General features: G+C 39.2%; 1 protein-coding gene across 17 annotated transcripts in view; it reads left to right on the top strand.

The window, feature by feature from the left end:
* The window catches only part of ANKRD44 (ankyrin repeat domain 44), a 348,643-nt gene that overhangs the window by 216,768 nt on the left and 105,796 nt on the right, over nucleotides 1-26,079 (top strand). For 9 of the 17 annotated variants that reach the window (XM_070580487.1, XM_070580486.1, XM_070580485.1 and 6 more), the window contains 5 exons: nucleotides 4,337-4,415; nucleotides 13,042-13,156; nucleotides 22,041-22,123; nucleotides 23,295-23,358; nucleotides 25,328-25,396. In XM_070580487.1, the coding sequence (XP_070436588.1) occupies nucleotides 4,337-4,415; nucleotides 13,042-13,156; nucleotides 22,041-22,123; nucleotides 23,295-23,358; nucleotides 25,328-25,396 (410 nt within the window). Of the gene's footprint in view, nucleotides 1-4,336; nucleotides 4,416-13,041; nucleotides 13,157-22,040; nucleotides 22,124-23,240; nucleotides 23,359-25,327; nucleotides 25,397-26,079 lie in introns of all 17 variants that reach the window. The other 8 variants (XM_070580483.1, XM_070580471.1, XM_070580479.1 and 5 more) reach the window with 1 other exon arrangement.

Here is a 26,079-nt window from a genome sequence, read left to right as displayed (position 1 = left end):
TAATTTCCATAGCGTATCAAGGCTCTTTTTGGAGGCATTCAAAGTAAGTGTTAAAGAAGGCACTAAACACACAAGCAAGCTGGATGTGACTTAGAAAGATGGATTCAGAAATTACCATTGCCAGGTTTCCTACCTCCTCGTCACTGACATTCAGCCTGCCCGTGGTCTCAATTCTTTTCTGTCCATGGGCCCTGAGATAATTTAGCCCTAAGACACTGGAGCTGAAGCCCATCCCATGTCTACTGAAGTAGACCAGCTCCCTTCTTTATAGGTACCAAGACCACATTATAGAATGGAATGCACTGCAGAGGTTGAAGGTGAAAACTGGAATAGGCAGGAATAAGCAGTGACAGGGTCGTGGCACTTGGAACTTTAGAAAGGAGGTGAGGAAAGGAGAGGACGGAATGAGACAAACTTGTACCATCTCCAGCCTTTAGAACCATTAAAAACAACTGGACTATGTATAAAAGTATATTGGCTCTTTTCAAACCAGGGTTTTAGATTGTACTTCCATTGAACTGGGAAGCCCTATTGGGTTTTTTACTGTATCTTCCCCCTCTACAGGGTATCAGGCGGGCCCTAGTGTGTCCTATAGAGGCTTCATTGCTCCCCAGTAGGGACCCTGAGCTGCATGACTCCAGGAGGCACCGTGCCACAGAGAACACGATGCCGCCAAGTTCCTGTACGTTTAGGGAAGGTTTGTGGGATGTTGGAGGCTGAGGAAAGAAGGCATTAGGGGGAGAAGAAAAGAATGAATGGATTTCTGAGGAGAATGGTGGTCAAGAAAAGGGAAAAACTCCAATTAGTTCAAGGATTAACCTTCCTTGGATGATGTTGAATTCTGCCCTGAACGAGTACTAATATTTGTCATACAATATTCTCAGTCCTCATTAGTTTTCCTTCATGATTTATGGCTGAATGGTGCCTAAATCTATAGAAGAGCTTCTTGCTTAATTAAACAAATTCTCAAAATAACAAAATTTTCCAAGCCCTAAATTTGATGGGAAAATGCATCTAGAAATTGAAAAGAGCCTAGAATTTTTTTTTTTTTAATTATAAAAGCAAAGCTTCGAATAAATGGGAGAATTGGACATAGTCTCTCCTTTGAGACTGCAAGGAATGTTTTTTCTTTGATAAAACTTCTTTGTCTGAAGTTCTAGAAACATCAGCAGCTGCAGCGAGTCCCCCTGCATGAAACGTTTCTCAGGCAGATAATGAAACTCGCTAGGGTCCCTCATCTCAACCTGAATATTCTGAATTCTAACTTGTAAAGGCTGAATAAGAAGTATTATCCTATGACCTTCATTGGTTTTCAATGGCTTTTTGAAATAATGAGTTATTTTTATATCCATACCATATAAATAAAGCTGCCCCCAAATGGCTGCCATGATACTCTTAATGCTTCCTGTCCCCACCTCCCCCACCTCCCCCACCTCCCGCCACCCACATCCCTATGAGAGAAAAAAGAATCAGTTAAAGCTGGGCTTCAGTGGAGGATGAGCCCAGGCCAGGATCTGCAAGGATAGATCTGAAGCAAATATCACCACTGACCGGAGAGCCATCCTTTGCATTTTGCCTAAATTTGGTCATCTCCATTTGTTTGTCCCTTACCAAATGCACAGGCACTTCAAGGGAGGAAAGGGTGTGGTATTTGCTCTCCCTGAAATGCGACCAGCTCTGTAAACTGCACACCGTAGAAACTGGTTACTTCTGCTTTGGCTCTCTGGCTGCAATTCAGGGCGTGACCACCAGGTTGGTGGTTGATTCCTCGGTAAAGCCTTTAAACTCTTTTCTAGGTGTGGAAAAGTGCTTAGCTAAATATTTATAAAGATATTGTCTAAAGAATGAAATATTTATGGCTTTATATATATTTAACAATGCTAATTAGTTATGTTTTCATATTAAATTTAAGAGAAAATATTGGAGCAAAATTTAAAGAGATAGCACCACCTAGGGACAAGTTAATGTCAACTCGGCATTTCTATTTTCTCTCTCCTTAGCAGTCTCGGACTGTCATCACTTTTTTTATTGGAGGACGTATGTTTTGAATCCTTATTCCTAAGTAGTTTCCAGGCTTTTCAGTCCTTTGACATGTCTACAGCCCTGACAGCCGAGACCCGGGCTCTGGAATTGGATAGCTTTGAGGAGCCCTTCTCCACTGTGTGTCTCATGGTCAGTGACGCCATGGAATCCTCACTCTTGATTGCTGCTCCTTTTCCTCCAAAATTATCATTTCAGTAAAGCCTCAAGCTTGCTTCCATCTTCCTGTCTCAGTCTTTTCTGATTCAAGTTATAAACATCTAAGATGGGGAAAAGATCCTATTCTTTCTCTTTTTTCCCCCATTTACCTGAGACCCTTTCATGATAAAGATTGTTTTTTCAATCGAGATGCAGGTACTGCTCTGATTAACTCTCCCCTTGGCACAGATTGTGCATAAATCCTTTCTTCCTTTCTAAGGAATAGACTTACAGGATATAATAAAAATTCTTCTGTTAGAAGCTTGTGGTTTTAGAAGCTATTCCAGCCCACTGTCTAAAGCAGGGGCTCCTAAACTTGAGTGTGTTGTTCAAATTAGAAGTGGGGATCCCTTTACCCCAATTCTGTTTGGGTAGGTCTGGGTTAGGGCACAGAGTTCACAGTTTTAACAAGAACCCCAGGTGATTCAGATGCAGGTAGTCCTTGTTGACACTGAGAAATACTTAGTATTTAAATAGGTATTTGTTTTCCACTGTGGAGTTTTTAAAACAAAAAGTTGTTTTAAAGTACAAGTATAGGGGTTTCATCACAAAAATGAACTTGCATTTTTGAAATCTTATATTTAACCTCAGGCTTAGGAAAATGTTTTTCCTGAGAATTAGAAAAATAGCAGTTACATAGATTTCTTCTTCTTCCTCCCCCCTTCCCCTCCCCCTCCTCCTCCCCTCCCCTCCCCTCCTCCCCCTCCCCTCCCCTCCTCCCCCTCTCCCCTCCCCCTCCTCCCCCTCCCCCTCCCCTCCCCTCCTCCCTCTCCCCCTCCCCCCTCCTCCTTCTCCCCTCCTCCCCCTCTCCCCTCCCCCTCCTCCCCCTCCTCCCCCTCCTCCCCCTCCCCTCCTCCTCCTCCCCTCCCCCTCCTCCCCCTCCTCCCCCTCCTCCTGCTCCTTCTCCTCCTTATTTCTTCTTTGCAATTCCTGAATGAAAGAATACGCTCTCTCTACTGGGGATACTTTTGGTCTAAAACAACAGTAATATTTTCTTTGGAGTATTACTATTTTAGTAGAAATCCCATTAATGACTGTTTCTTAGTTAAATGTGTAAGACTTTGGTATTTGCTATAATGATGATCAGTATATAGATTCTGTACATTTTCCATGTTTTGCCTTAATCTGTGTTAGGAAGTTCCATCATTTATATCTTGAATAATAGAGAGATATATAAATTCCTCACACATTTCCAGGTGATCATTAAAATGGTAATTTGCTAAGCCTTTGCGTGTCTTCATCCTGTGATTTCTAATGAGTTAAGTGAAGCAAGCGTTTCCCTTTTGGAACTATCAGAAGTGTTATTTTTCTGTGGAGTTAGAATGTAGGGAATGGTGGCAGGTTCCAGGTCACTTTTGAGAGTTGCAATGATTTATAGCAGTTTGTCAACTTCAGGTCAAACAAGGCCAAACAAGTAAACACAGCGTTTGTCTTTTTTCATGCACTGTAGACAAAAGTTGAAAAAATACCTTGAAGGAAAGTCTTCTTCTAGATCTCAGGAGAGGAAAAAGATTTTGGATGATTGCCTCAGTGTGAAACAGGGCACTTTAAAAATTGTCAGTGTAACTAGAAATTTGGTATTTTTTCTGTAAAATAATTTTCACTTCTCTAAGCTTCTTTAAAATGTGATGAGGGGTCAGCCAGTGGCGTAGCAGTTAAGTTCTCATGCTCCTCTTCAGCAGCCCAGGGTTCACTGGTTCAGATCCCAGACATGGACCTACACACTGCTTATCAAGGCATACTGTGGCAGGCGTCCCACATATAAAGTAGAGGAAGATGGGCATGGATGTTAGCTCAGGGCGTCTTCCTCAGCAAAAAGAGGAGGATTGGTGGCAGATGTTAGTTCAGGCTAATCTTCCCCCCAAAAATAAATAAATAAATTAATTAATTAATTAAAAAATGTGATGTTATGTAGTAACTTGAGATATCATAGGTACTTTATCTTTTGTTTTCAAAATTATCTTTTGCCTATTGTAATGTTTTATCATACTTTTTAAAAAATTTAAATTGATATTTTCAGGGCATTGCCAGCAGTGTCCATAGGGATGTTTCAGATTGATATCACTGGTCCATTGTTTCTTTCTCTCTCGTTTTTTAGAGTAAAGATGGTAAAAGTCCACTGCACATGACAGCTGTCCATGGAAGGTTCACGCGGTCACAAACCCTCATTCAGAATGGTAAGAGAGATTCACCCACAGTGTTATTTGAACAGTTTCCTGGCATGACTGAGTTTGGCTGTCAGTCATCTGAATGGAAAGATGATGCTCTGTTTTAGAATTTATTAAGCTTGAATTTACACCGTCCTTTCACTGTCACTGTCCATCTTAGGAGTGAGAACATAGAGCCACTAAGTTTCACAGTCAATTCCCAGTAGTCAATGAACATGTGAGTTCTGAAGCTGGAAATGATATTCTTACATAGGCTCGAGATCTTCCACTTTTCACTCTGAAGCTGATAAAAATAAGTATCATACATTTTCTAGCAGCCAATCTGAATTATTTTTAAATTTTAGAATTCAGCATTGTTCCTTAAGTTAAAACTCATTAAGCTTCCTGGGCAAAGGCAGGAAAAATGAGGTGACTTAGAGGAAAAGCAGGTAAGTACGTGATATAAAGGATCATAAAATCATAGGCTTGATATAGACCTTGGAAAGTCACATAATCTAGTAATTTTTCAGATTGAACCATTGGGTTGTGCCTCTAACCAAAGTACTAGGGAGTGTCCGTTCACATCGTGGTCCACCTTACTATTATTGGGTCATGGCCAGCGTCTGTGAGTGCATTGACCTTGACAAGACAACTTGTGCTATCTTCGCAAACCTTAGAGACAATTGAAAAAAAACAGGCTTAATCCAGATTTTATGCTGACATTCCAGGTGAACTCAGCAGTTTCTAAACTATCTTTAGTTGACCCACATTTCTACTTCTCAAAATTCTGGCATTCATCAATTTTCTTGGACCTATCCTTTTCTCATCCGTAAGAGTTTTGAACAACATACACTTGAATTGTTAGTGGTACTAAGCTGTGTCTTAGGCACTCAAGTCATAAAACCAAAAAGTCTTTTGACGTTTGGATGGGAGACCAGCCAGGGGAATTATGTTTAGGGAGCAAAGTACCTGCAGCAAAGCAAAGCAAGTTTGTAAGAATTTCAGTGAAGCTATAGGGGAAAGGAAATCCTAACGAGTGTGCAGTGAGCAAAGGAAGGTGAAGTGAAAATTAACTGCATAGTACCCACTAATTCTAATTGGAAATAGGCGGCATGCCTTTGACATTCACGTTGTTGAAAAGGCCACTTTAATTATTTTGTTTTGCTTGAAGTAAACAAAAAGAGGTAGGGAGTGACCTTAGTGTCTCTCCTTTGCACACTTTCCTCATCCCACTGTATTTCTCAATTGTTTTTCAGAAATAGTGTCTGCTGGCTTAAAAACAAACCAAACTGGGGAGATATTTGATACCCATTTTTTAAAATTTAATGTGAATTTAATCAACGGGCCTTAGCTCTATGGCATAAAAAGCTTTGTTCCTTGTTAAAGCAATTTCAAGCACCAGTGAGCAGATCAGAGAAAGAGCAGTTTTTCTCCTTGTAAGCACTGCCTTCCTATAGATCCACCCCCATGGGCCAGACCATGCTAGCCTTCTCCTTGGAATCAAGGCCGTGACCCATCTCCACTGTGTCATGCTAGTATGCTTGCAGCAGTTCTGGGGGTGCTGCTGGCTGCTTTGACCTCTCCAAAAGCCATCCCTGTGGACTTGAAGACTTTTAGGCCCTCTCCAAACATGCTTACTAGACTTTTGAGTTGGGACAAGGCCTGAGAGAGACCCCATTTCTTGTCCTCTGTGATTAAGGAGCTTGTATCAGAGCCTGTCTCATTCTTGGCTGGCCTGGCATTTTGCTGGTGGGTTGAGTGGGATACAGGAGCCTGGGATGATGAGGATATAGTGGCTGTAATATGTAGCACATTATGTATAATGATAAGGCTAACATCGATGGGGTGTTGACGCTGTGCCAGACACTTGGCCAAGCACTCCACGTAAATCCTTTCAACCACCGTGAGAAAGAGGTGCTATTACTATCTCCATTTCAGAGATGGGGACACTGAGGCAGAGAGGTTGTCCCTTTTTTGGGGATCTACAGCGGGTATGTTGAGGCACAGAGACTGGAACTCAGGCAGTCTAACATTAGAGACTGAACTCTTAACCACTACACTTATAAATGTGTTCTCTGGACGAACGACAACATGTTAAAAAAGTTGTTTTAACTTGAATCCTATTTACTCTAAGAGTCACTTATATTTGGAATAGAGTTCTCCCTATAAAGGGTGATCTGGCATTCTCTTCTCCCAGCTGACAATTCTTTGAGTTCATAACACATGTGAGAACTGCGAGTTCTTCCATTTGACATTTTTTAAAACGCCCTTAGGGAGAAGAATAGGAAGCATTTTCTTTCGTCCTGTTTGTTGACTTCCTTCTGGGTAAAATCCAGAGGCTCACACCCCCAGGACCGGTGTCCATCCTCCAGAGTGAGTCACTGCCCAGCAGGACCCGGAATGCCGGTCCTACAGGGGACATCGGTTGGCTCCCTAAAGTAACTGGACGTGCTACTGAGGAACATTCTTTGTGTTCATTTATTTGTTTTCTTAAGTCGTTCTGGTGTTTGGGCCTTATATGGCATTTCTGTTCTTCTCTGACTGCTCTCCAGTCAGGGTTATTAGTTCTTCATAATAATTTTTTTTGTCCAGAATCATTCAGTTTTGGTAAGACAATCGTTAAAAGAAAAACGAGAAAAAAAAACCTCTTTTCTTTTTTAGTTAGTAAGCAAAGACTACCTGTGCTGTTCGATCCCATTGTTTGTCATCTGAAGCTGTGTTGTCACAGTCAGGGTGGGAAAGAACTGAGTGAAGATACAGTACGACTTCGGGAGGCATTTGAGCCGGCCATTTGCTGTAGGCAGCTGCCTCAGACGCTGTCTAGCAGGTTACAAAAGTTCAAAACTGATGTTTTTTTCATAGAAGCTTTAAAAATAAACAGAGCTTGAAAAGGAAGAGCAAGTGATAGGTTAGGATGATTCATTGTGAGATTTTTGACCCTGTGGTTCACAATTCTTCCAAGGCGACTTTATAAGATGACCATTCTTGTTTGTGCAATGAAAATCTAATTTCAGATGAATGCCTAGATAATGCTGCATAAATTATCCCTTCTGACACACTCTGCATACTTCTAAATTCACAAATGTTTATTTTCCTCACTAATTATCAATGATCGATTACTAGCATTTAACTTGTGACCCATGAACAGAAAAGATATTGAATTTGCATTCCAAGCAATCAGAGATTTTCAAGTGAAAGTGGAAAGGTTTGGGGAGTGACTATAAAATAGAAATTCATTCATCCAGAAGTTCTTCAATATAAAATATATTTCTGAATAACAACAAACACACAGTCTCTCTTTTCTTTTTCTAATAAGTTATGATGTTTTCCTGAAATATATTTTAAGTGGCAAATGTGGAAGCATATATGGGAGGTAATTATCTGTATTTTTATAATTTTAAGTTGACTTTTGAAATGATAGTAAGAACAACATGAAGAAACTTTATCAGCTCAGCCCCTTTTCCACTCTTTCCAATATTTTTCACTGTTCTCTTTCCCTACCCAATTTTTGGCATATTTGAGGCTGGTAAACATGGAAGCCCTAACATTTGTTAAGAGAGGTTTGGTGGCTCTTGGCTGGGAAGGATGTGGAGAAATGTAGTGTTTGTCCAGGGCAAAGGCTGCTCTGAAGTCCGGGGCCTCTGCCTTCCCAGATCAGCTCCATGCGTGGACATTCCAGGCCAACCACTGTGGGCAGTTCTTAGACAGATACGTGTACCCCAGATTGCTCTGAGGTATCCATGGAGACCAGGTGGCTGCCTGTCCCCAAGGCTACCATCAAATCATAAAAATGATCTAAATTGGATACTTCAGATTCAGATCATAGTGAACTATCTTTTGATTCACTAGAAGATTGCAATAACTAATTTTATTTTATTATTTTTCTTGATTATAAAATTAGAACATGCTCACTGTAGAATAAAGTTAAATCATTAAAGACATCCTCCATGATCCCCATCAATGTGTTTCCGCAGTCCATCTCAAGAATTTCTGCTGAAAATTTGGCGAAACGTCCAGATTTTTCTATGTAGTTAAGAATGTGTATATAAAGATATGTAATTATTACTTTTACTTTTACAGAAATGATCATAGTCTATTTATTTGAACAACTGGTTTAAAAATAACTACTGTACCGCAGAAACAAAGATTTGAGGAAAGATCAGTGTTTGTATTCAAGTTGCCATTTATATTTCTCTGTCACAATCAAAGTAAAAAAAGGATTTACTTTTTTGTAAACAGCTCTTAAGTTTCAAATCCCAAATATGCAAATTTATTGGCAGATTGATTTTTCAAGTTAAACTCTACATGCAGAAGTCTTGGCTGTAGAGTGAAGCATCTTAAATCCTGTGTAAACATATGTGCTAATCGTAGTTTTTAAAGCATTTGCCCTGCTACAAAGCCCCTACATATTTGGTAACTATTTCACTTTGTAGCAAAGATTCTTACTCACTAACTGTGTTTTACCAATATACCCGGCTAAGAGAAATATTATTTGCTGAAAATAAATCTTAGAGAGTTGATGGTCATAACGATCAACGGTAGGATTCATTAGAATGAAGGGCCATGCGGATATTATTGTGAAGATTTTATAATGGTCCTGTTGTAAGAGATGGTGTCTTAGCTTGGAAGTTAATGTTCTTTCCCCAGATCTGAGAAGATTCTCGATAGCTTCCTTTTTGGTGTAGTGCTCAAATATGCTGCTAATGGCAGCGCAAATGGGCACAGCCTTTCTCAAAAGCGATTTACCAGTGTCTACCAAGGGCCTTCAAAACATTCATACTTTTGACCCAGTAGTTCTACTTCTAAAAATGTTGCTGAAGGAAATTATCTGAAATGTGAGTAAACATTATTAACAAATACCGCCAGTCCTGTGTTTTTCTTAATGGCAAAATTTGGGAATAGCCTAAATGCCTAGTAATTGGAGACTTGCTAAGTAAATTCTCTAAATATTGATGTCATCTAGCGATTTACAGTTACATTAATGAAACAAATTAACGACTTGGGAAGTGTTTGTGATATAATGTTAATGGGGAAAGCAGGATACAAAACCTTTCTACCCTATGATCTCAACTATTAGAAATTTGTACATACACACACTCCCAACTGGAAGGAAATATTCCAGAATATTAATACTGACCATCTTGGATCATCAGTGAATTTATAGATGACTTATCTTTTCTTCTTTGTATTTCACTGCATCTTCTAAATTTTCTACAAAGAGAAAATTACTTTCTCAATCAGAAATAAGTTATTTGAAACAAATATATAGTATCTTCCCAGATTAATCTAAGCCATTCATATAACCTTTATATTCTCAAACTAAACATTATAATATTCATATATCTGATAATGGTATATTTTAGTTTTAAAATATCAGCTTCCTTTAGTTCAATATAATTGATAGTGAGAATAAAGCTCAGGATTTGAGGGAAATATGTAGAATATTTTGTGAAACAAAATTTTCTAATGAGACCTGCTCTAAAATACCTGATAGCTGAGCATGTGATCTGACAATTCGGTAACTTACTGCTTTCCATAATACCGCCGAGGTGTGATTCTGAACAGGAAAGCCGGGAAATAAAACCTCAAAAGAGCTCACATTCTGTGCCCCCATAGCCTGGGCGCTTTCCTTGATTAAGGTAGACGTGCGTATTAGCTTACATGAGTACAAGTACGCACTGCGTACTTTCTTCTTCTTGGTGTACTTCCTTTTCCTTCACTTCCTCACCTTTTCCTGTAGCTTTTTTCAGGCCCTTCCTTTTTAATTTGGATATAATTCACATACCATAAAAGTCACCATTTAGAAGTATATAAGTCAGTGGCTTTCAGTATTTTCACAAGGTTTTACAACCATAGCCATTAACTAATTCTTGAACATTTTATCACCCCAAAAAGAAACCTCATATCCATTAGCGGTCACTTCCTATTCTTCCCTCTCCTTGATTCTTCCTAATTGGTTGATTTTCAAGGGTTCTTAAAATATTTGGGAGATTATCCACTTATCAGTAATACATGTTGCAAATATTTTCACATGTCAATTTCTTTATTGCCAGGGGGTGGGGAAAGCCTTTCTAATTACAACTCAAAATCTAAATACAATAAAAGAAAAGACTGATACATTTCCAAAAAAAATTCCAAAGTCAAATGAAAATCTAGGGGAAAAATATTTTTAACATGTATTACTGATAAATGGGTAATCTCCCAAATATTTTAAGAGCCCTTGAAAATCAAGGAATAGAAGACCACACACGCACACACATTTAGAAAAATGGGCAAAAGTCAGGAACAAGTTGTTCATAGCAAAAGATAAACAAATGGTCCTTCAATATATGAAAAGATGCTCCACTTCCTTATCAAGAGAAATGCAAGTGAAAACTACACTGAGATACCAATTCTTACTCATCGGTTGGCAGATACTCAAAAGCTTGGCAAGGCTGAGGGGAAAAGGCACTCTCAGACGTCGCTGCTGTAAGTGCAAATTGCACAGCACCTGCAGAAGGAAATTTGGCAAAATCCAGCAAAACCACATATTCATTTACCTTTGACCTAGAAATCCCCTTTCTGGGAATTTAACCTGAAAAAACACCCAACACGTACAAAACAACATACTTATGAGATTATTTACTGCAGGGTTCCCAATAATAGCTAACTAATATTTGCAACCTAAATACTCGTCCATAAGAGGCTAGTGTACTAACTAGTACATCCATGCAAGGGAAAGCCATAAAGCTGTACAAAAATGGGGAAGGTCTCCAAGAAGTGATCTCTAGGAGTGAATTCCAGGAAATATTGTCAAGTGAAAAAAACAAAAGCAAGGTATGAAAGAGTCTATTTGCTTATTTTTGCAGAGAAATGCAGGAAGCATAAACCAGAACTAATGAAAATGATTACTGTAGGATATGGTTGAGGATGAAGTGGAAGGGATGGAAATGAGAGTGAGGCTTTTAAAAAATATAATTTGACTTTGGAAACATTTAAGTGTTTTTCACATTAATAAAATTAAATCAAAACCCAGTAAAGATTTTGAAAACAAACAGAATGAAATGAACGTAGCTACAGTGTGTGTATTAAATTGATAACATAAGGTCACAAAACAAGGAATCCAAGTAACTTTTGAACAAAGTACTCCCTGTGTATCCTAAAATAATTACAGAAAATTTGTTGAGAAATAGGATATTCGCAGTCTCAAAGGATCACCCCACAAATTGCTTGTTAATTACAAAGGGGAAAAGACATTTTTGCAATAGAGAATGCTGGCAGGCATCACCTTAACCAAGTAATCAAACCTCTTTTTTATTGTGGTAAAATATACATAACATAAAACTTGCCATTTTAACTATTTTTAAGCGTACGGTTCAGTGGCACTAAGTACATTCACGTTGTTGTGCAACCAACACCACTATCCATTTTCAGAACTTTTTCATCTTCCCAAACTGAAACTCTGTACTCATTGCAAATAATTAAACTTTGGATCACCCAGTAATGCAATAACTTGACCTTCTGTGTGTGCCGAGAAGATGCAGTGGGTGTGCACGTCGATTCTGGGGGATTCTTGCCAACATGTTTAGCCTGAATCTAATAGGAAATAAGCAGTCAGTTCCAGAATGTAGGACATTCTACGTGACACTTGGCTTGGCCTCCAAAAATATCAATGGCATGAGAGACTAAAAATAAATAAATACATACATAAATAAAAGGCAAGAGGGTTGTTTTAAGTTAAAGGAAACTAAAGAGACATGATAACCAAATGCTATTAGAATCTTTGATTGGATCCTGAAATTTAAAAAAAAATAGCTATAAAGCCCATTTTTGGGACAATTGGAGAAATTGGAGTATGCACTATTTATTACATAAAATTTTGTATCACTGTTAAATTTCTTGGATATGAGGATGGAATTATGGTTATATGGGAGAATGTCTTTGTTCTTAGCAATGAAATGTCATGACATCTAATTTATTTTTAAATGGCTCCTCAAATAAATGGATAAATTGACCAATTATATTTGCATATATGTCTATATGAAAAGAGGAGAGAAAAAAAGAAATGTTGTAAAATAAGAAGTTGGGGATAAGGAAGGGAAAATAAAACCAAATAAGATGAAAATACCATATTATTAAAAGGACTGTAGATGGTTAATGTGATGGTTTTTGCAAATATGGACATTTTTGGTCCATAGTTTATGCTTTTACTCATTCATCATATTTTAAACTGGAAAAGCAAACTACATAAAATATTTTCCTGAACTCTGTATTCCCTTTGGTTCTTATGCTTTAGTATAAGATTTACACAGGTCTTTAATTCAGCAGGTGAAATTGAAATTGTGTGTCTTCAGAAGTACGTTTTATGGAATTTGATTACATCGTTCCTTCAGAGCAGAAATCTCTGCTGTTGTAAGATTTTAGATCCTTAAGTAAGACAATATGGAGAAATTTTCCAAAAGCCTTTCTAATAGACTTCCCTCTGTGCAGATTTAATGATACTCCTACTTCAGACGGTGACTTGTCCCCTTGAAAAGCATTGTTGTACTTCAGAACAGAGATGCACACAGAGTAGAAAAGAAATCAACGTTTGGTCTGTGTGAGTGACTAGTGTAGAATGCAGTATCTGAATCAACTTGAATCCTTATGTTATTCTGTATTCAAACATCTCTTTCAGGAGGTGAAATTGACTGTGTGGATAAGGATGGCAACACTCCTCTCCACGTGGCTGCAAGATACGGTCACGAGCTTTTGATTAACACCTTAATAACCAGCGGAGCTGACACAGCCAAGTAGGTTACTGCGAAAACATGGCAGAATAGTTGCCGCACGTGGGAATCCTGCCACAGGGATTCTGCCATGCAGTGGATAGTTCCCTTTTATCCAAGCTAATGTGGATCCGTACCAGTATGCTAAACACAAATTGTTTGAACTAAATTGACTTTTAATGACAGTTGCAGGGAAGAACCAATTTTATTTTTCAGCTGTAACGGAAAGAGACCTATTTCAGTGGTTTTAATTAAGGAGATTTGAACTTTATTCCTAATTCTGCTTTCTAATATCCTTCTGTCCTTTCTGATGTTCAGGGTTAGTTAAGCAGGAAAAGTAAAACATAATTGGTCAAATTCAGAATTTATTCAGAATGCTTGCTCAGTTTTAGTGATTATAATTATAGGGTACAATTGAGTAAATCTGCTGCGTAGGGAAGGGAGACCTGACTTCATTTTACACTTCAATTCAACAAGAATTCATAAACATCTGTATGAGTCTGTCATGGTGCTGGCTGCCGTGGGAAATTTCACAAGTAAGTTACCTGGTTGGTACCTTCAAGGAGCTCATCATTTTGTTCGAGGTCCAAGTCCCTCTTAAGACAAAGAACCAAGCAAGATAGTACATAATAAAGTTCTAAATGCAACAGGTATTAAGTGGCAAAATGTTTTGTGTGACCGTATATGCCATAGAGTGTAGACAGGAAGGAGAGAGCTCGAAGATAGCCAGAGTTTTCAGAAAAGCCTTCAAGGAGCAGGTGAGTTTTAGGCAGACTTTGAAGGATGAGAATTACTTGAGTAGAGCAGAGAGTGACAGACGTCCCAAGCAGGGAGGAAAGCAGGAGCAAAAGATGAAGAGTATCATTCCGGGAAGAGTTTGGCCTGACAGAGCAGAGGGTGTGTGACGGTGCCGGCCTTGCCCAGAGGCAGTATCATGTCATGGGTTGGGAGCCCACGCTTTTGTGGGCATTACCTGGGCTCCAATCCAAGCTACCTTGCCCGTGAGCTAGGTGACCTTGAGCCTGTTGCTCAATCTCTCTCTGCTTTGCTTTCCTCATTTGAAAAATGGGAGTAATATGAGTACTTATCCATAGGTTTGTTATGAGGATTAAAGGACTTAATTGCATGTAAAGCTCTCAGGTCTATGTTAAGATCTATATGAGTGTGAGTTATATAAATATATCTGTTAAGATTGTTAAAGAAGGTAATCCATGTTCACAGCTCTTTGAACAGTGCCTAGCACATAGTAAGCTATCAATAAATGTTAACTGTTATTTTATTACTTAATACTATGTAGTAGAACCAAGTTAAAGAGGACCTTAAATGCCTGAATAAAGGGTTTAGCCTTGATCACAGAGACTGTGGGTAACAATAACCAAAGTTTCAAGAGAAGAACAATATGAGGGCAGTGTAATATTAGAAATTCTGTTGTGTTTGCCCAGAATCGAATTGAGAATCTTGCTTGAGAAAAGCCAAAATTTAAATGATCCAGGGAAGGCGTGGTGGGTTCCAGTGACCTTCTGGGCCCTCAGTCTAGTGGTGGAGACAAGAGCAACAGCAGATGACTGCAGCAGTGTGAGGTTTGTTATGACGGGGTTTGGAGCAGCCTGTGGAAACCATTAGGGAAACACTGACTCTCTGGGTTCCACAGATTAGCTGACAGTTCAGCAAGGAGTTTGTCAGGTGGACAGAGTTGTAGGAGGTAAAAATATAGAGGGGGAAGAAAGGAAGGACATTCAGGCAGAGGGAAGACTATTTACAAAGGCACAGATGTGTGAACGTGTTCAAAGCAGCTTCCCAAGGCTGGATTATCTGATGTGTGTCGGGGAGGGGGAAGCAATGAGGTGGGAAGGCCAGAAGAGCCACATCTTGAAGGACCTTGCATGTCCTGCTAAGGAGTTGGATTCCATTTGGAGGCATTCGGCAGCTGTTAAAGAATTCTAAGTGAGTGTAGAGTAGGTTGTGTCTAATGACCCCACTGGTGTGTAAGAAAGATCGCTCTGATAGCAGTCCAGACATATTGGAGGTGGTCCAGACTACAAACGCTTGGCAGCCTCTTGCAAATGTCCAGGGGAGAAGAGGTGAGGGCTCAGGCTTAGGACAAGGCTGAGGGCAACAGAGGAGGAGCATGCTGACAGAGTAAGAGCAGTGAGGGGGTCTCCTTTCAGAAGGGAAAGGAATAGGTTCAAGCCAAAGGACCTTTTTTGACCGGGACTTTGCAAGATAAAAGCAGCAGCTCAGCTTTTGTGGAAAGAGCACTGTGCTAGGATTCAGGAGGCTTGTACTGGACTCTGGAGTTCCCAACCACACCCTGGCTGCCCAAAGCCGGAGAGCATATATGCTTAGTGTTCATTTAGTAGAAGTAAAATATCAAGGCACAGACCGGCTTCACCTGTGATGTGTTAATATTTTCAGGGGTATTTTTCTTTCAACTCTGGGTTACTTGGGGAGTTTTAGCCAAATAACCATGAATTTCTGATTTTCTTTCAGATTTTAATCAGTTTGAAGGATATAGATAAACTGGCCCCAATACTTAACTTAAAGTTTCCAAAAGACAAATTTAACTCAAACAGCACAAAGTTTATTCCCTTGTAGTTATTTTGCCTTCAGTTTATGCAAACACATAGCATGTGGCAAAAGTGCCTTAGAAATGGCGTTGTTGTTCAAGTAGCCTTTCCTTCCACTGACTGTGCTGTGTCCTGCAGATGCCGAGGGGGGAAGCATTGTCCCAGCCTCAGAGCCACAGCTGCTCTCTTTTGTCACGACATATCTGGGGATAAGAGTGTAACAACAGTGGTTCATTAGACAGCAACCGTGTGTGTGTGCGCGCGCATGCACATCTGGCTAGAGTATGGGAGGGACATCACCTAAGGAGAAAATACCAAAATGAGGCGGAGGAGATTAACTTTGCTGAAGGACCCCCAGAACATCACTGTTCCCCTGGCTCCTTGTAGATCTGTGTAGGGTAGCTTGTGAAAGAGGAGAAAAGCAGGCCTTTCCTTCTATAAATAAGTGAATGAATAGCATTTATGAAAATAACCCATATTCATTCATAAACAATGTGGCCTAATGTATTTTAAAAGATCTCTGTATGACAAGTTTTATGGTCACTACTTTATTATGAGTTTATTTGAATCTTACTCTCAGGCCTTGATGAATGTTCTTTGTTACTCTTTTTGCTTCTCTCAACTTTAAGTCAGAGAACTTTCTGCAACTTGGCTCAGTGCTCACGCCACTTTATGTGGTGTCAAGCCCTTTGGGGTTTCTTCTTTAACCTTTTCAGGTTGGGGCCCTGTCTCTAGGATTTTAATCTGTCTTCTACCTTACCGATTATGCTCTCACTTCTTCTTCGCCTCAACTGCAGCAGAATTAGGGTATTGTAGTTATGCAGCCAACTGGTTCTAACATTCATTCATTCACTAAATGTTGAAGGCCTGTTAAGTGTCACCCACTGTGTCAGGTTCTGGGGTTACAGAGGTCCCTGCCCTCAAGGAATGTGTAATCCACTGGGGGCAAGAATTAAACAAGCAGTTACACTCATGCATGCTAAGTGTGATGCCAGAACAGTCGCTGGGTGCCACTGGGACACAGGAGGACGTATCTGGGACATAGCAGGGTAGGGAGGGCGTCTGGGAAAAGCAATGGTTAGTGGAGACTGCAGGGTGGGTAGCGAGTAGTTAGGTCACGGTATGGAGAGTCTTGCAGATCCCCAGTTTAGACTTAAATTATTTTTATTATAATGTTACTTGAATATGTGTAAACATAAGACTACATAGAAACTCCTTAGGCTTTTGACCCTAATATATCAATAAATCCAAAAAAACCCCAAAATGGTTGCAAACAACATTCATGTTAACTGCATAGGTTAGCAATAGCAGCAAACATTCGTGAGGGCTTTCCCATGCTAGGCACACTCTGAGGGGTTGCATTTAACTGTCACAGCACCACAGGGTAAGTGTCATGATTATCACCATCTTACAAGTGAAGTAAATGAGGCACAGAGAGGTCCAGTTACCTGCCCAAGGTCACAGAGCTAATGGGGAGTGGAAATGGGACTCTATCCTTGGCCATCTGGATCTGGAGCCTCAGCTCCTGAGCACAAGACTTGCTGCCTTTCTATGTAATGGGTGATGTGATAGTCTGTGTTTTGCCAACATTAAATCCCCATTTACGTGGCGTTATGGTCCTGGTGGCTAAGGTGCTGACTCTTTAGAGTTCAGTTCACATGTGGGAGTGCAGGTTTTGCAGTGGCTTAAACAACGTGGTGGGACAGTAAACTCATCACACAGCACAAAGGCCTTTATTCCAACTCCTGCCAAATCATTTGCATCAGAAGGCTCAGTGTACTGCGTTTTCATTGGCTCTCCCTAGGTTCAGATATCATTCGTGTGTAAGCCCACCTTTATTCTTTTCTCATTGGTCCCTGCCAGTTAAAGTAGTACACAGCACCAGTGCGATCCTAAATACAGACATGGGTGCGGCAATTGGCAGAGGGACGTAATGATGAGGCAGTTGTTCAGATGAGTCAAAATATGCTTTTATGCCAATTGCTTTAGATTGTCATCAAAGGAAAAGACAACTTAAAAATTCTCACAGAGAACTCCTGAAAGCCCAAAGATATTTCAGCGACCCTCTGAGATGCACTAGTTTGAGAAAGGCCATGAGGAGCAGGGGAGAAAGAGAGTTTCAGGTGGAGGGATCTGCATGTGCAAAAGCTCGGGGCAGGACAGAGCCTGGCTTGTCCAGGAGGAATGGACAGAAGTTCACTGGGATTCTAGAATATGTATAGGTTAAGCAACAGCCAGGTCCAGAAGGGACGTCATAAGCCATGTCAGAGTGTTTGGACTTGATTCAAAAGAAACCCCTGAAAATGTCTGTAGGTTGCAAAGAGCAAGGACCAGGCCTCGTTGTTGTGAGTTACACCTGAATGCCTGTAACTTAGGGGTGCATAATAAATACTTGAACAACGTAGAGAAAATTAATAAGAAATTGATTTTTTGATTTGGGTTGATCGGTTGAGTAAAGGTCATAAAATCATTTGATGATCAAAGTCATCAAATAATTTTTTCTTGTCCACTCAGTGGGCAAAACCAAACGAATGTCCCTATCCCCAGGAGAGTTGTGAGATCAATATTGTAAAGGATTTTGAAGCGTAGAAAGATACCAGACATGCCAGCTGATCACAATTCGTCTTGGCTTTTAAGGAATCATACATCTAAGTTTAAGGAAGCACAACCTGATTACGACTTCAAAACTCACAGACTGCCTATTACCCACCTAAGCTAATGATAATCACAAGGACAATAATACGACTAATATGTGGTAAAGGCTCACCATGGGCCAGACCCATGAATTTAGAATTTAGCACTCTGTGTGCATTATTTCAATTAGTCCTTACAATTTCTCCTTAAGATCGACACTCTTATTGTCTTTGTTTTCTGGATGAGAGAACCATTATGTACTTGCTGAGGATCAAATTGCTAATAAGTGGCAAAAGTAGGACTCAAAACCAACCCATCACCTTAACCACAGTGTTCTTTACCCTATGGCCTAAGGGATGGCTCTAGAAAAGACTAGATGTGGGAAGGGCGGCCGTGTCTCTCTGATGCCAAGGGGAAAGCCTAAAAGAACCTGTATTCTAATGGTGCAGACGCCCTTCACTCCCCTTGGATAGCTCTCTACAATTTATTCTGACCTCATTTATTCTGAAATAACTGGGTTGGAGACGCCAGCTAACAGCTAAATTAGAAATAGCTAATACAAATGTGTTCCATTAATTTTATGACTGGTCAAATAAATGTAGTAATTTAACTGGAATTGGTCTCCTCTTTCCTGTAATTTATTCATTGTTAAGTTTAGGGTTATCTGACGTCTTAATTCTTGATCTCCCCTATGTATACCTGACAAAGTAAAGGTGCTGCTTCTTATTTGACTGAGAGAGCGAAACCCTAATATTCCTGCTAAAGGTTTTATGATCCTTCCTTTATAAGTAGTCTTACTTTATAACAATAAAGGAGTAATTTTGAAATGCATGAGTCATTTCTAAATTGATTCAGAGATTCTGAATTTTGCTTTTATTCTCTTTCCAATCTTGGACTGATCTTTAGTCTTCCTTTTGAACCGTAGTGTCGTATTCAAGTTCAAATGCCAATAGTACTTCAGTCTAAATTAATATGTTTTCAAAACCTACACTGAGGTGGTGACTTTTTATTAACTATGAAAGAAGAGTATATATCAGGCAGCTTTTTTGCTAGACCTTTTAGAGTAGTTCTACCTCCCTTATCTTCTCAGGTTTATAAGTGACAGTGAAAAAAATGAAATAATTAACTAATGTAGAATGTGATGAATTATCTAAGGACAGTGGTGTTAAGGTGGCAGAGTTGATGAGAAGTATTGATGATGAAGGTTGTGGAATATGTTCCAATACTGTTACTGTTACACTATCAGTTATACTTTTTATGTTTTTGCTGATTGGTTTCTTATAGAGTTGGATGCTATTTTCTCTCATTCATTTGCTTGTATCATTTTATATAAAGATATAGATTTTATGTATCTTTATAAAATATATATTATATACTGTGTGCATATATACATATATGTGTATATATGTGTGTACATATAATAATATGTACATAATGTATATTATATATAAAACTTTAACATTTATTTTTTCATATACTATGTATTTGTGTGTATATATATATGTGTGTAAGTTTATTTATATATGTATATATATATATATATATATATATATATATATATATATATATATGTAAAGAATGAATGAAGAAGTCTCAAAGAATTCTTGAGAAATCCAATCCTTGATTTCAGGCATGTTGTTTCAGAAACTTAAAACTGTCCTAGAAAATATTCTATCCATTTTCCTCTTTCAAATGTCCAAAGATATTTAATCATATATTTTTACTTTACCTGCCCAAAACAAATAAAATGGTTAGGTAGAATCCCATTAGCTTAAAGTTCCGTTTAGTGAGGAGCTTTTAAAATATGTAATACATTTAAAAAATTAGTATGTTTACTAGCATCAAGAAAGAGTCATATAAGTAGCAGCATAAATAGAAAAGCTCCTCTCCCATCCCCCAACTCCCTCTTCCTTTTCATGAGCATCAAGGTTGTCACTGAGGCAATTGCTTTCCAGAATTTTTTGTAAATGATGAGGGAGGCAATTACAAGCAGTTCTCCTCCGCGTGGCACTGCCCGGAAGACGGGCAAATTGCATCTCTTGATGGATGCCAGCTATTATACGCGCTGGGTTGGAAATCTCCATATAGGGAAAGGAAAATGAGCAGAGGGAAGACTAAACAAATACTCCAATAAATAGGAAGGAGTTTTCATGGAAAGAGAGAGGTGGTTAAATGCTGGCAGACTCAAATTTTGCAAAACCCTGAATACTGTGAAATATCTATGCATATGTATATACATTCACACATTCATGTGACTTCACATACGAAGTTATTCACATCGTAATAACTTTTGATATAGCAAATAAAATTCATGTATCTGAAGCTTAACAAATTCAAATCATATGTGTTTTTTTATGAAGCGTAGAATCTGAAAATGGGCCACTTTGTGTTGGAGAAGGAAATTAGGTAATTAATCTGCAGATGTAAATAGACATACTTGCTTGTGTTATGCAGAGGATTTACAAAATCTGAAATATATTATTTGAATATAATGAGATGTTATGAGAAGTGATCACTAACATTATAAATGCTTGTAAGTACACAGGAACCTCCCGATGATGCTGTTTGTCATGAACTACAGTTCAGCACACAGCTTTGGGTCCTTGTTCGAGCAGAGGTGATAGGCAAGAGGAGGAGGATTTAGTTCTGAAGGCAGAAAGCACTGCCGTCAGAAGGCTGCCATCCCCTAAGCGTTCATCCTGGGGACTGTGTTATGGTGGGGGATCAGTCTAAAAAGTCCTTTTCTAGATTCTTTCTCTAATACTGTTAGGGAAAACATATTAGATTTCTGAAATGGATGCAAGGCAATGTTTATTACACCTAACTGCGTTTTTGTGCCTGGTATCTTGATGTGGGTTAATGTGCAATATAAAAGTCTATTAGGAAGCTGAGTTTCACCTGCACAAGGTAAACATTAGTTTTTATTCTCATCCAAAATTTTATTTTCAATAATATAGTCATTATTAACTCTTAGCAAAGTGCTTGGCACATAATAGGTCAATAGTAACTATTTATTTATCAATTCCAGGAATAAGGTTGCTTTTGAAAGTTGAGAGTTTGTCTTGTTATCTCTGGCACTTAGGGTAGTATCTGATGCTTAGAAAGTGTTGAATAGATGAATGAATGAATAAGACACAAAATTGATGAGCTGAAAGAAAAAAGAAAGGGAAATTAATTTTAAATGGAAAGAGTCACTGTTTATGTGAAACATTTTCTTAAAAATATACATTCCTGGGGCTGGCCCCGTGGCCCAGTGGTTAAGTTCGCGCACTCCGCTGCAGGCAGCCCAGTGTTTCGTCGGTTCGAATCCTGGGCGCGGACATGGCACTGCTCATCAAACCACGCTGAGGCAGCGTCCCACGTGCCACAACTAGAAGGACCCACAACTAAAACTATACAACTATGTACCGGGGGGCTTTGGGGAGAAAAAGGAAAAAAAAATGAAATCTTTAAAAATATATATATATACATTCCTGTTGTTATTGGCTTTAAATTCTGGTTTAGGTTGAGGGTTTTATTATTTTAAGGTGGAAAATGATTGCGTAATTATTTCTCAAGTGGAAAAATTACCGAATTATTTCAGCCAAGAGTTCCTAAGTGAGGTGTGGTGGATTTAATTTTCCTCTGAGAACTTCTAGAAAGGTAATCGTCCTTCTGCATGTGTCTTGAGATCTGCTACTGTGAGCTGCTCTGTTTTTCCTCCTCAGGTGTGGAGTCCATAGCATGTTCCCCCTACATTTAGCCGCCCTAAACGCTCACTCTGACTGCTGCAGAAAGTTGTTATCATCCGGTAAGTAACTCCATCCCACAGCTGAGGCTTCCTGGTCCTGTAAACGAGCCCCTTGGCTTCCAGTGTCTGGTCAGAGTGAGCGGCTGCCTGCACTTCATGTCATTCATTACCCGACTTGGCAGGATGAGTTGCGTCCACAGCTAACTGCATGTGACAGCTCCCAGCAGTCCTTGCTGTTGAAGCTGTTTGCATGTCAGTATTCCTGCCCCAGAAGGAGAGTCTTGTCTGCTTTTCAAGTTAAAGTTTTGGGTGAGGCAGAGTGAGAGGCAAGCAGAGATGGCCCTGGCTTAGAGGAAGTTTGTCACAGGAGAGAACATTGTTGAGGCTTAAAATGGTGGCCTAACATTTAATATTTTTAACAAGGGAAAAAGGCCAAATCCCCCATGTTTCAATGGTGGAAAATGTCATGTTGCCTTCCTACTCCGTGGGCTCTGACAAATCAATACAGTTGATCCCCTCCAACTAGGTTTAATTTTTACTTTTTTAACGCGAGGCTATTTGGAACCAAGAAATTCTTTCTGGTGTGGCGCTTTGCTAATCTTTCTTATCACGGCTTCTGCCAACCTCCATGTATTAAGAAGTTCCTGGATTTCAAAGATGATGGAAGTCTGCAAGGCAAAGATTGTTTGTGAATTAATTCAACAGATATTCTAGAGGCATTTTTTTCCCTTTAAGTACTTTACCTATTATTGATTCTGCTTTCACTGCTTTTGGCATGTTTAAAAATAATCCCTGCATGGAAGCATGTTTCCCAAATCTTAAGCCAACTGAAAGATAATAACACACTTAAGAAAATATCTATTCCAGCATGTGAAGATTCCTCCTCTGCCTTCCATGTTTTCTCCATGTGTTCTGTCTGCCTGTCTATTGCCCTACTTATCTCAAATTGGTTTCATAAATTTCTATCCTGGGATTGAAATATGGGGCTGTGGTTCACCCAGGGCTGAATGTGAAAATAAATTCTTCTTGACTTCACGGTTCTTCCTATAAAATTGCCAAGCTTGAGCAGTTACCATTTGTTTCCATGACAACCTCTGTCTGACTACAGTTGCTTGCGTTCTGGTTTTTCTACTAACTGATTTTTCTGTCTCTGCAATGTTTCTTGTGGTTTAACTAGGACAAAAGTATAGCATAGTATCCTTGTTTAGTAATGAGCACGTGCTGTCTGCAGGCTTTGAAATAGACACCCCAGATAAATTTGGACGAACGTGCCTTCATGCTGCTGCTGCAGGAGGGTGAGTAGTGAGCAATTTCATGACTACTAATTCGTCTTGATTGACTCAAGTTGTCTGTGAATCAAAGGCAACTTCCTTAGTAAAATGAGTAAGAATCATTTCTGCCAATACCAAACATGACTATGTTGCATTTCTAGATCACTTGTGTTTTTGTTCTTCCAAAGAAAAATTGTTAGTCCATCTCATATAGAAAATAGTTTTTCTTTGGTTTTCTTTTCTCTCTTTTCTTTTTATTTTTTTTAAATTTCAGATTTTCAGCCTATAGACTATGCATCTGCGTGGTACCTCCTTCACCAAAAGAAAATAGAGATTTGTTCCTAAATTTTTCCTTTTTGTTGCTGGTAGGTAGGTGATGATCAAGCAAATGCAAGATTGAGTTAATTCCTGTTCACTTACAGACATTTTTGTCCCTATTTCAAAACTGATTTTTAAGCTTTTCTAGTGACTAAGTGTGAACCAAGGTCAAGAAAACCCAAAGGCTAGGCAAGAAGTGGCTTAATCCTTCTCTTTTTTTTTAAGTTGTAAAGATAGTTCTTCATCAGATACTCTTTTCCATATCAGCAGTTAGATTAAGGCTCTGATCAGTGTATTGTTGATTTATGACCACACACTGACCAAACATGGCCTCTCTCGGATGACCTTGTTTGGGTAAGGTGTTGGTTCTTAACCAATTTCCTAGTCCGTAAGGAACAGCAAAGCTTCTCCATTTGTCATCTGTATGTTACCAAAGGCATTACCTATTTATCAGAGGTGGATTGACTGTGAAGCTGTGAGGCCCCTTATTTGCATGGTTCCCTTCTGAAGTCTGGTATCTAGTTTTTATTCATAATTTTGTATTTTTTTAAAGACCCTCCATCTCCCTATCGCATCCCCACAGGTCGTATGAGCTTTATGAGCCCCACAACCTGGATCTGTCTCTGCTTTTGATCCTTTAGCTTCATTCAGTAAGAGACAGGTGCTCTGTGTCAACCGGCATGCTACACCAACACAGAATGGTCTCAGAGAGTTCTTATATTTTATGATTGAACCAGCCAGGTCTCTGAGAAAGGTGGCCATAAAGGGTGCATGTGGGATGGGGAGAACCCTGCTCAGGTTTATCATTAATGAAATCATTTCTCTTATTAAAATGATAATAAAACAGTAAGTCCTAGGCCACTTCTTAGCATCCCAAGTTTAGAACAATGATGGCTGATTGTCTCTTTTTATGGCCACATTTTAAAAAATATCAGACCTGTACAGAAAGTGGCAACACACTATTCTGGATTCATGTCTGAAACTCCCATTAGAATTAATGTTTAGCTACATGCCCTTCAGTAGGAAAATTTACTTCAATAGGTCCTTTTCTCTCCACTAAACGTGATTTATTGCTTCTGCAAATGACAAGGAAGCTTTGGAAGATCACTGTGCTCCATTACATCATTCTCAGCCCTGGTTCTGCACATTTATTTACCTAGATTAAAAAGACAGGGAAGTGCAGCTGTTCTATTTTCCATTAAGGAGAGTCTGGGTCGAAAATGCTTATCATGGTGAATTCATTCTGCTGTGATAAAAGGTAATGCTCATCCACTCTGGCTCATTGTTTAAAGGTGACATGAAATTATTATAGCTTTAAGGGGTTGTTTCATAAACTCTTGATGGTTTTGAAAGAAAATTTAGGATAAATGATGAAACCATCGCTGCAAAGTTTAGTCATGTAATAATCATTACATTCCTTAGTCATGGAATGAAAATATTTCATCAAACTCTTTAATGTATTGATTTATTAGCTTTGAAAAAATGGACTTTGAAACTTTAGATTCTTACAGTATGGCGTTACTCTTATATGTTCATGTTATTTTTTGTGCTGGCAGAGTTTAAAGCTGGAGCTATCATTTCCCCTCTGTCTGCATTCTGCAAAAAACAGCTCCTTCTGAAGATAGCCCAGCGCTTGACCTCTACCGTCTTAATGATGTTTTCCCTGTCTTTCTAGTAATGTGGAATGTATAAAACTCTTGCAGAGCAGCGGAGCGGACTTCCATAAAAAGGACAAGTGTGGGAGGTATGTAAACAGGGAACTCTGCTTCAAATGCCTAAATAAAAGGGGCAGGGAACAGTCTATCTGGAATCATGTTATGTTGAAATGGTAAGCAGGGAAACTAGTTGGGGGAGCTCCCATCCTCAGAAGGAAACTCCTTCTTGTAGGGAAAGCACTAGCAAAGCAGGCACGAGCCGCCAGGAAAGCATCTCCTCTCACAGCTTCTGTTAGAAGGGCCAGCGGTCTCTCTTCTCCTTCCAATTTTTGTTTCAATATCCTACATGGATATAGTTTTAAAAATTCTATTTGTAACAGAGTAGAATGCTTTAGCCCACCTAACCCAGAATTTGGTCACAAGATCTGGAGCATTTTATTATATTCATTGAACATTTGATCTTGGGATAAATCTTTAGACATGTTTACAACATTAAACATACACACACACACACACACACACACATACATAGCTAGTAGCCCCTTTGGCTATTAGGCTGGGTCATAGAACTTTTATTACCTTAATGGTCCTTTGCATAGCTAAATCATGCCATAATACTTGCTGGTCCATGGATATATATATACATTTTAAATTTAATTTAATTTAACTTTTCCATAGCATCTCTCTAACCCTCCCGTCCACGTGCATCCTGGCTCTTGGAGTTGCCACAAATTTCTCCTCTTACCAACCTACCTGAGACAACTGCTCCTCC

Source organism: Equus przewalskii, chromosome 17 (assembly GCF_037783145.1).
Source record: "Equus przewalskii isolate Varuska chromosome 17, EquPr2, whole genome shotgun sequence".
Taxonomy (NCBI): Eukaryota; Metazoa; Chordata; class Mammalia; order Perissodactyla; family Equidae; genus Equus; species Equus przewalskii.
Note: the sequence above shows the minus strand (reverse complement) of the source record. Positions and strands in the feature narration are given on the sequence as shown.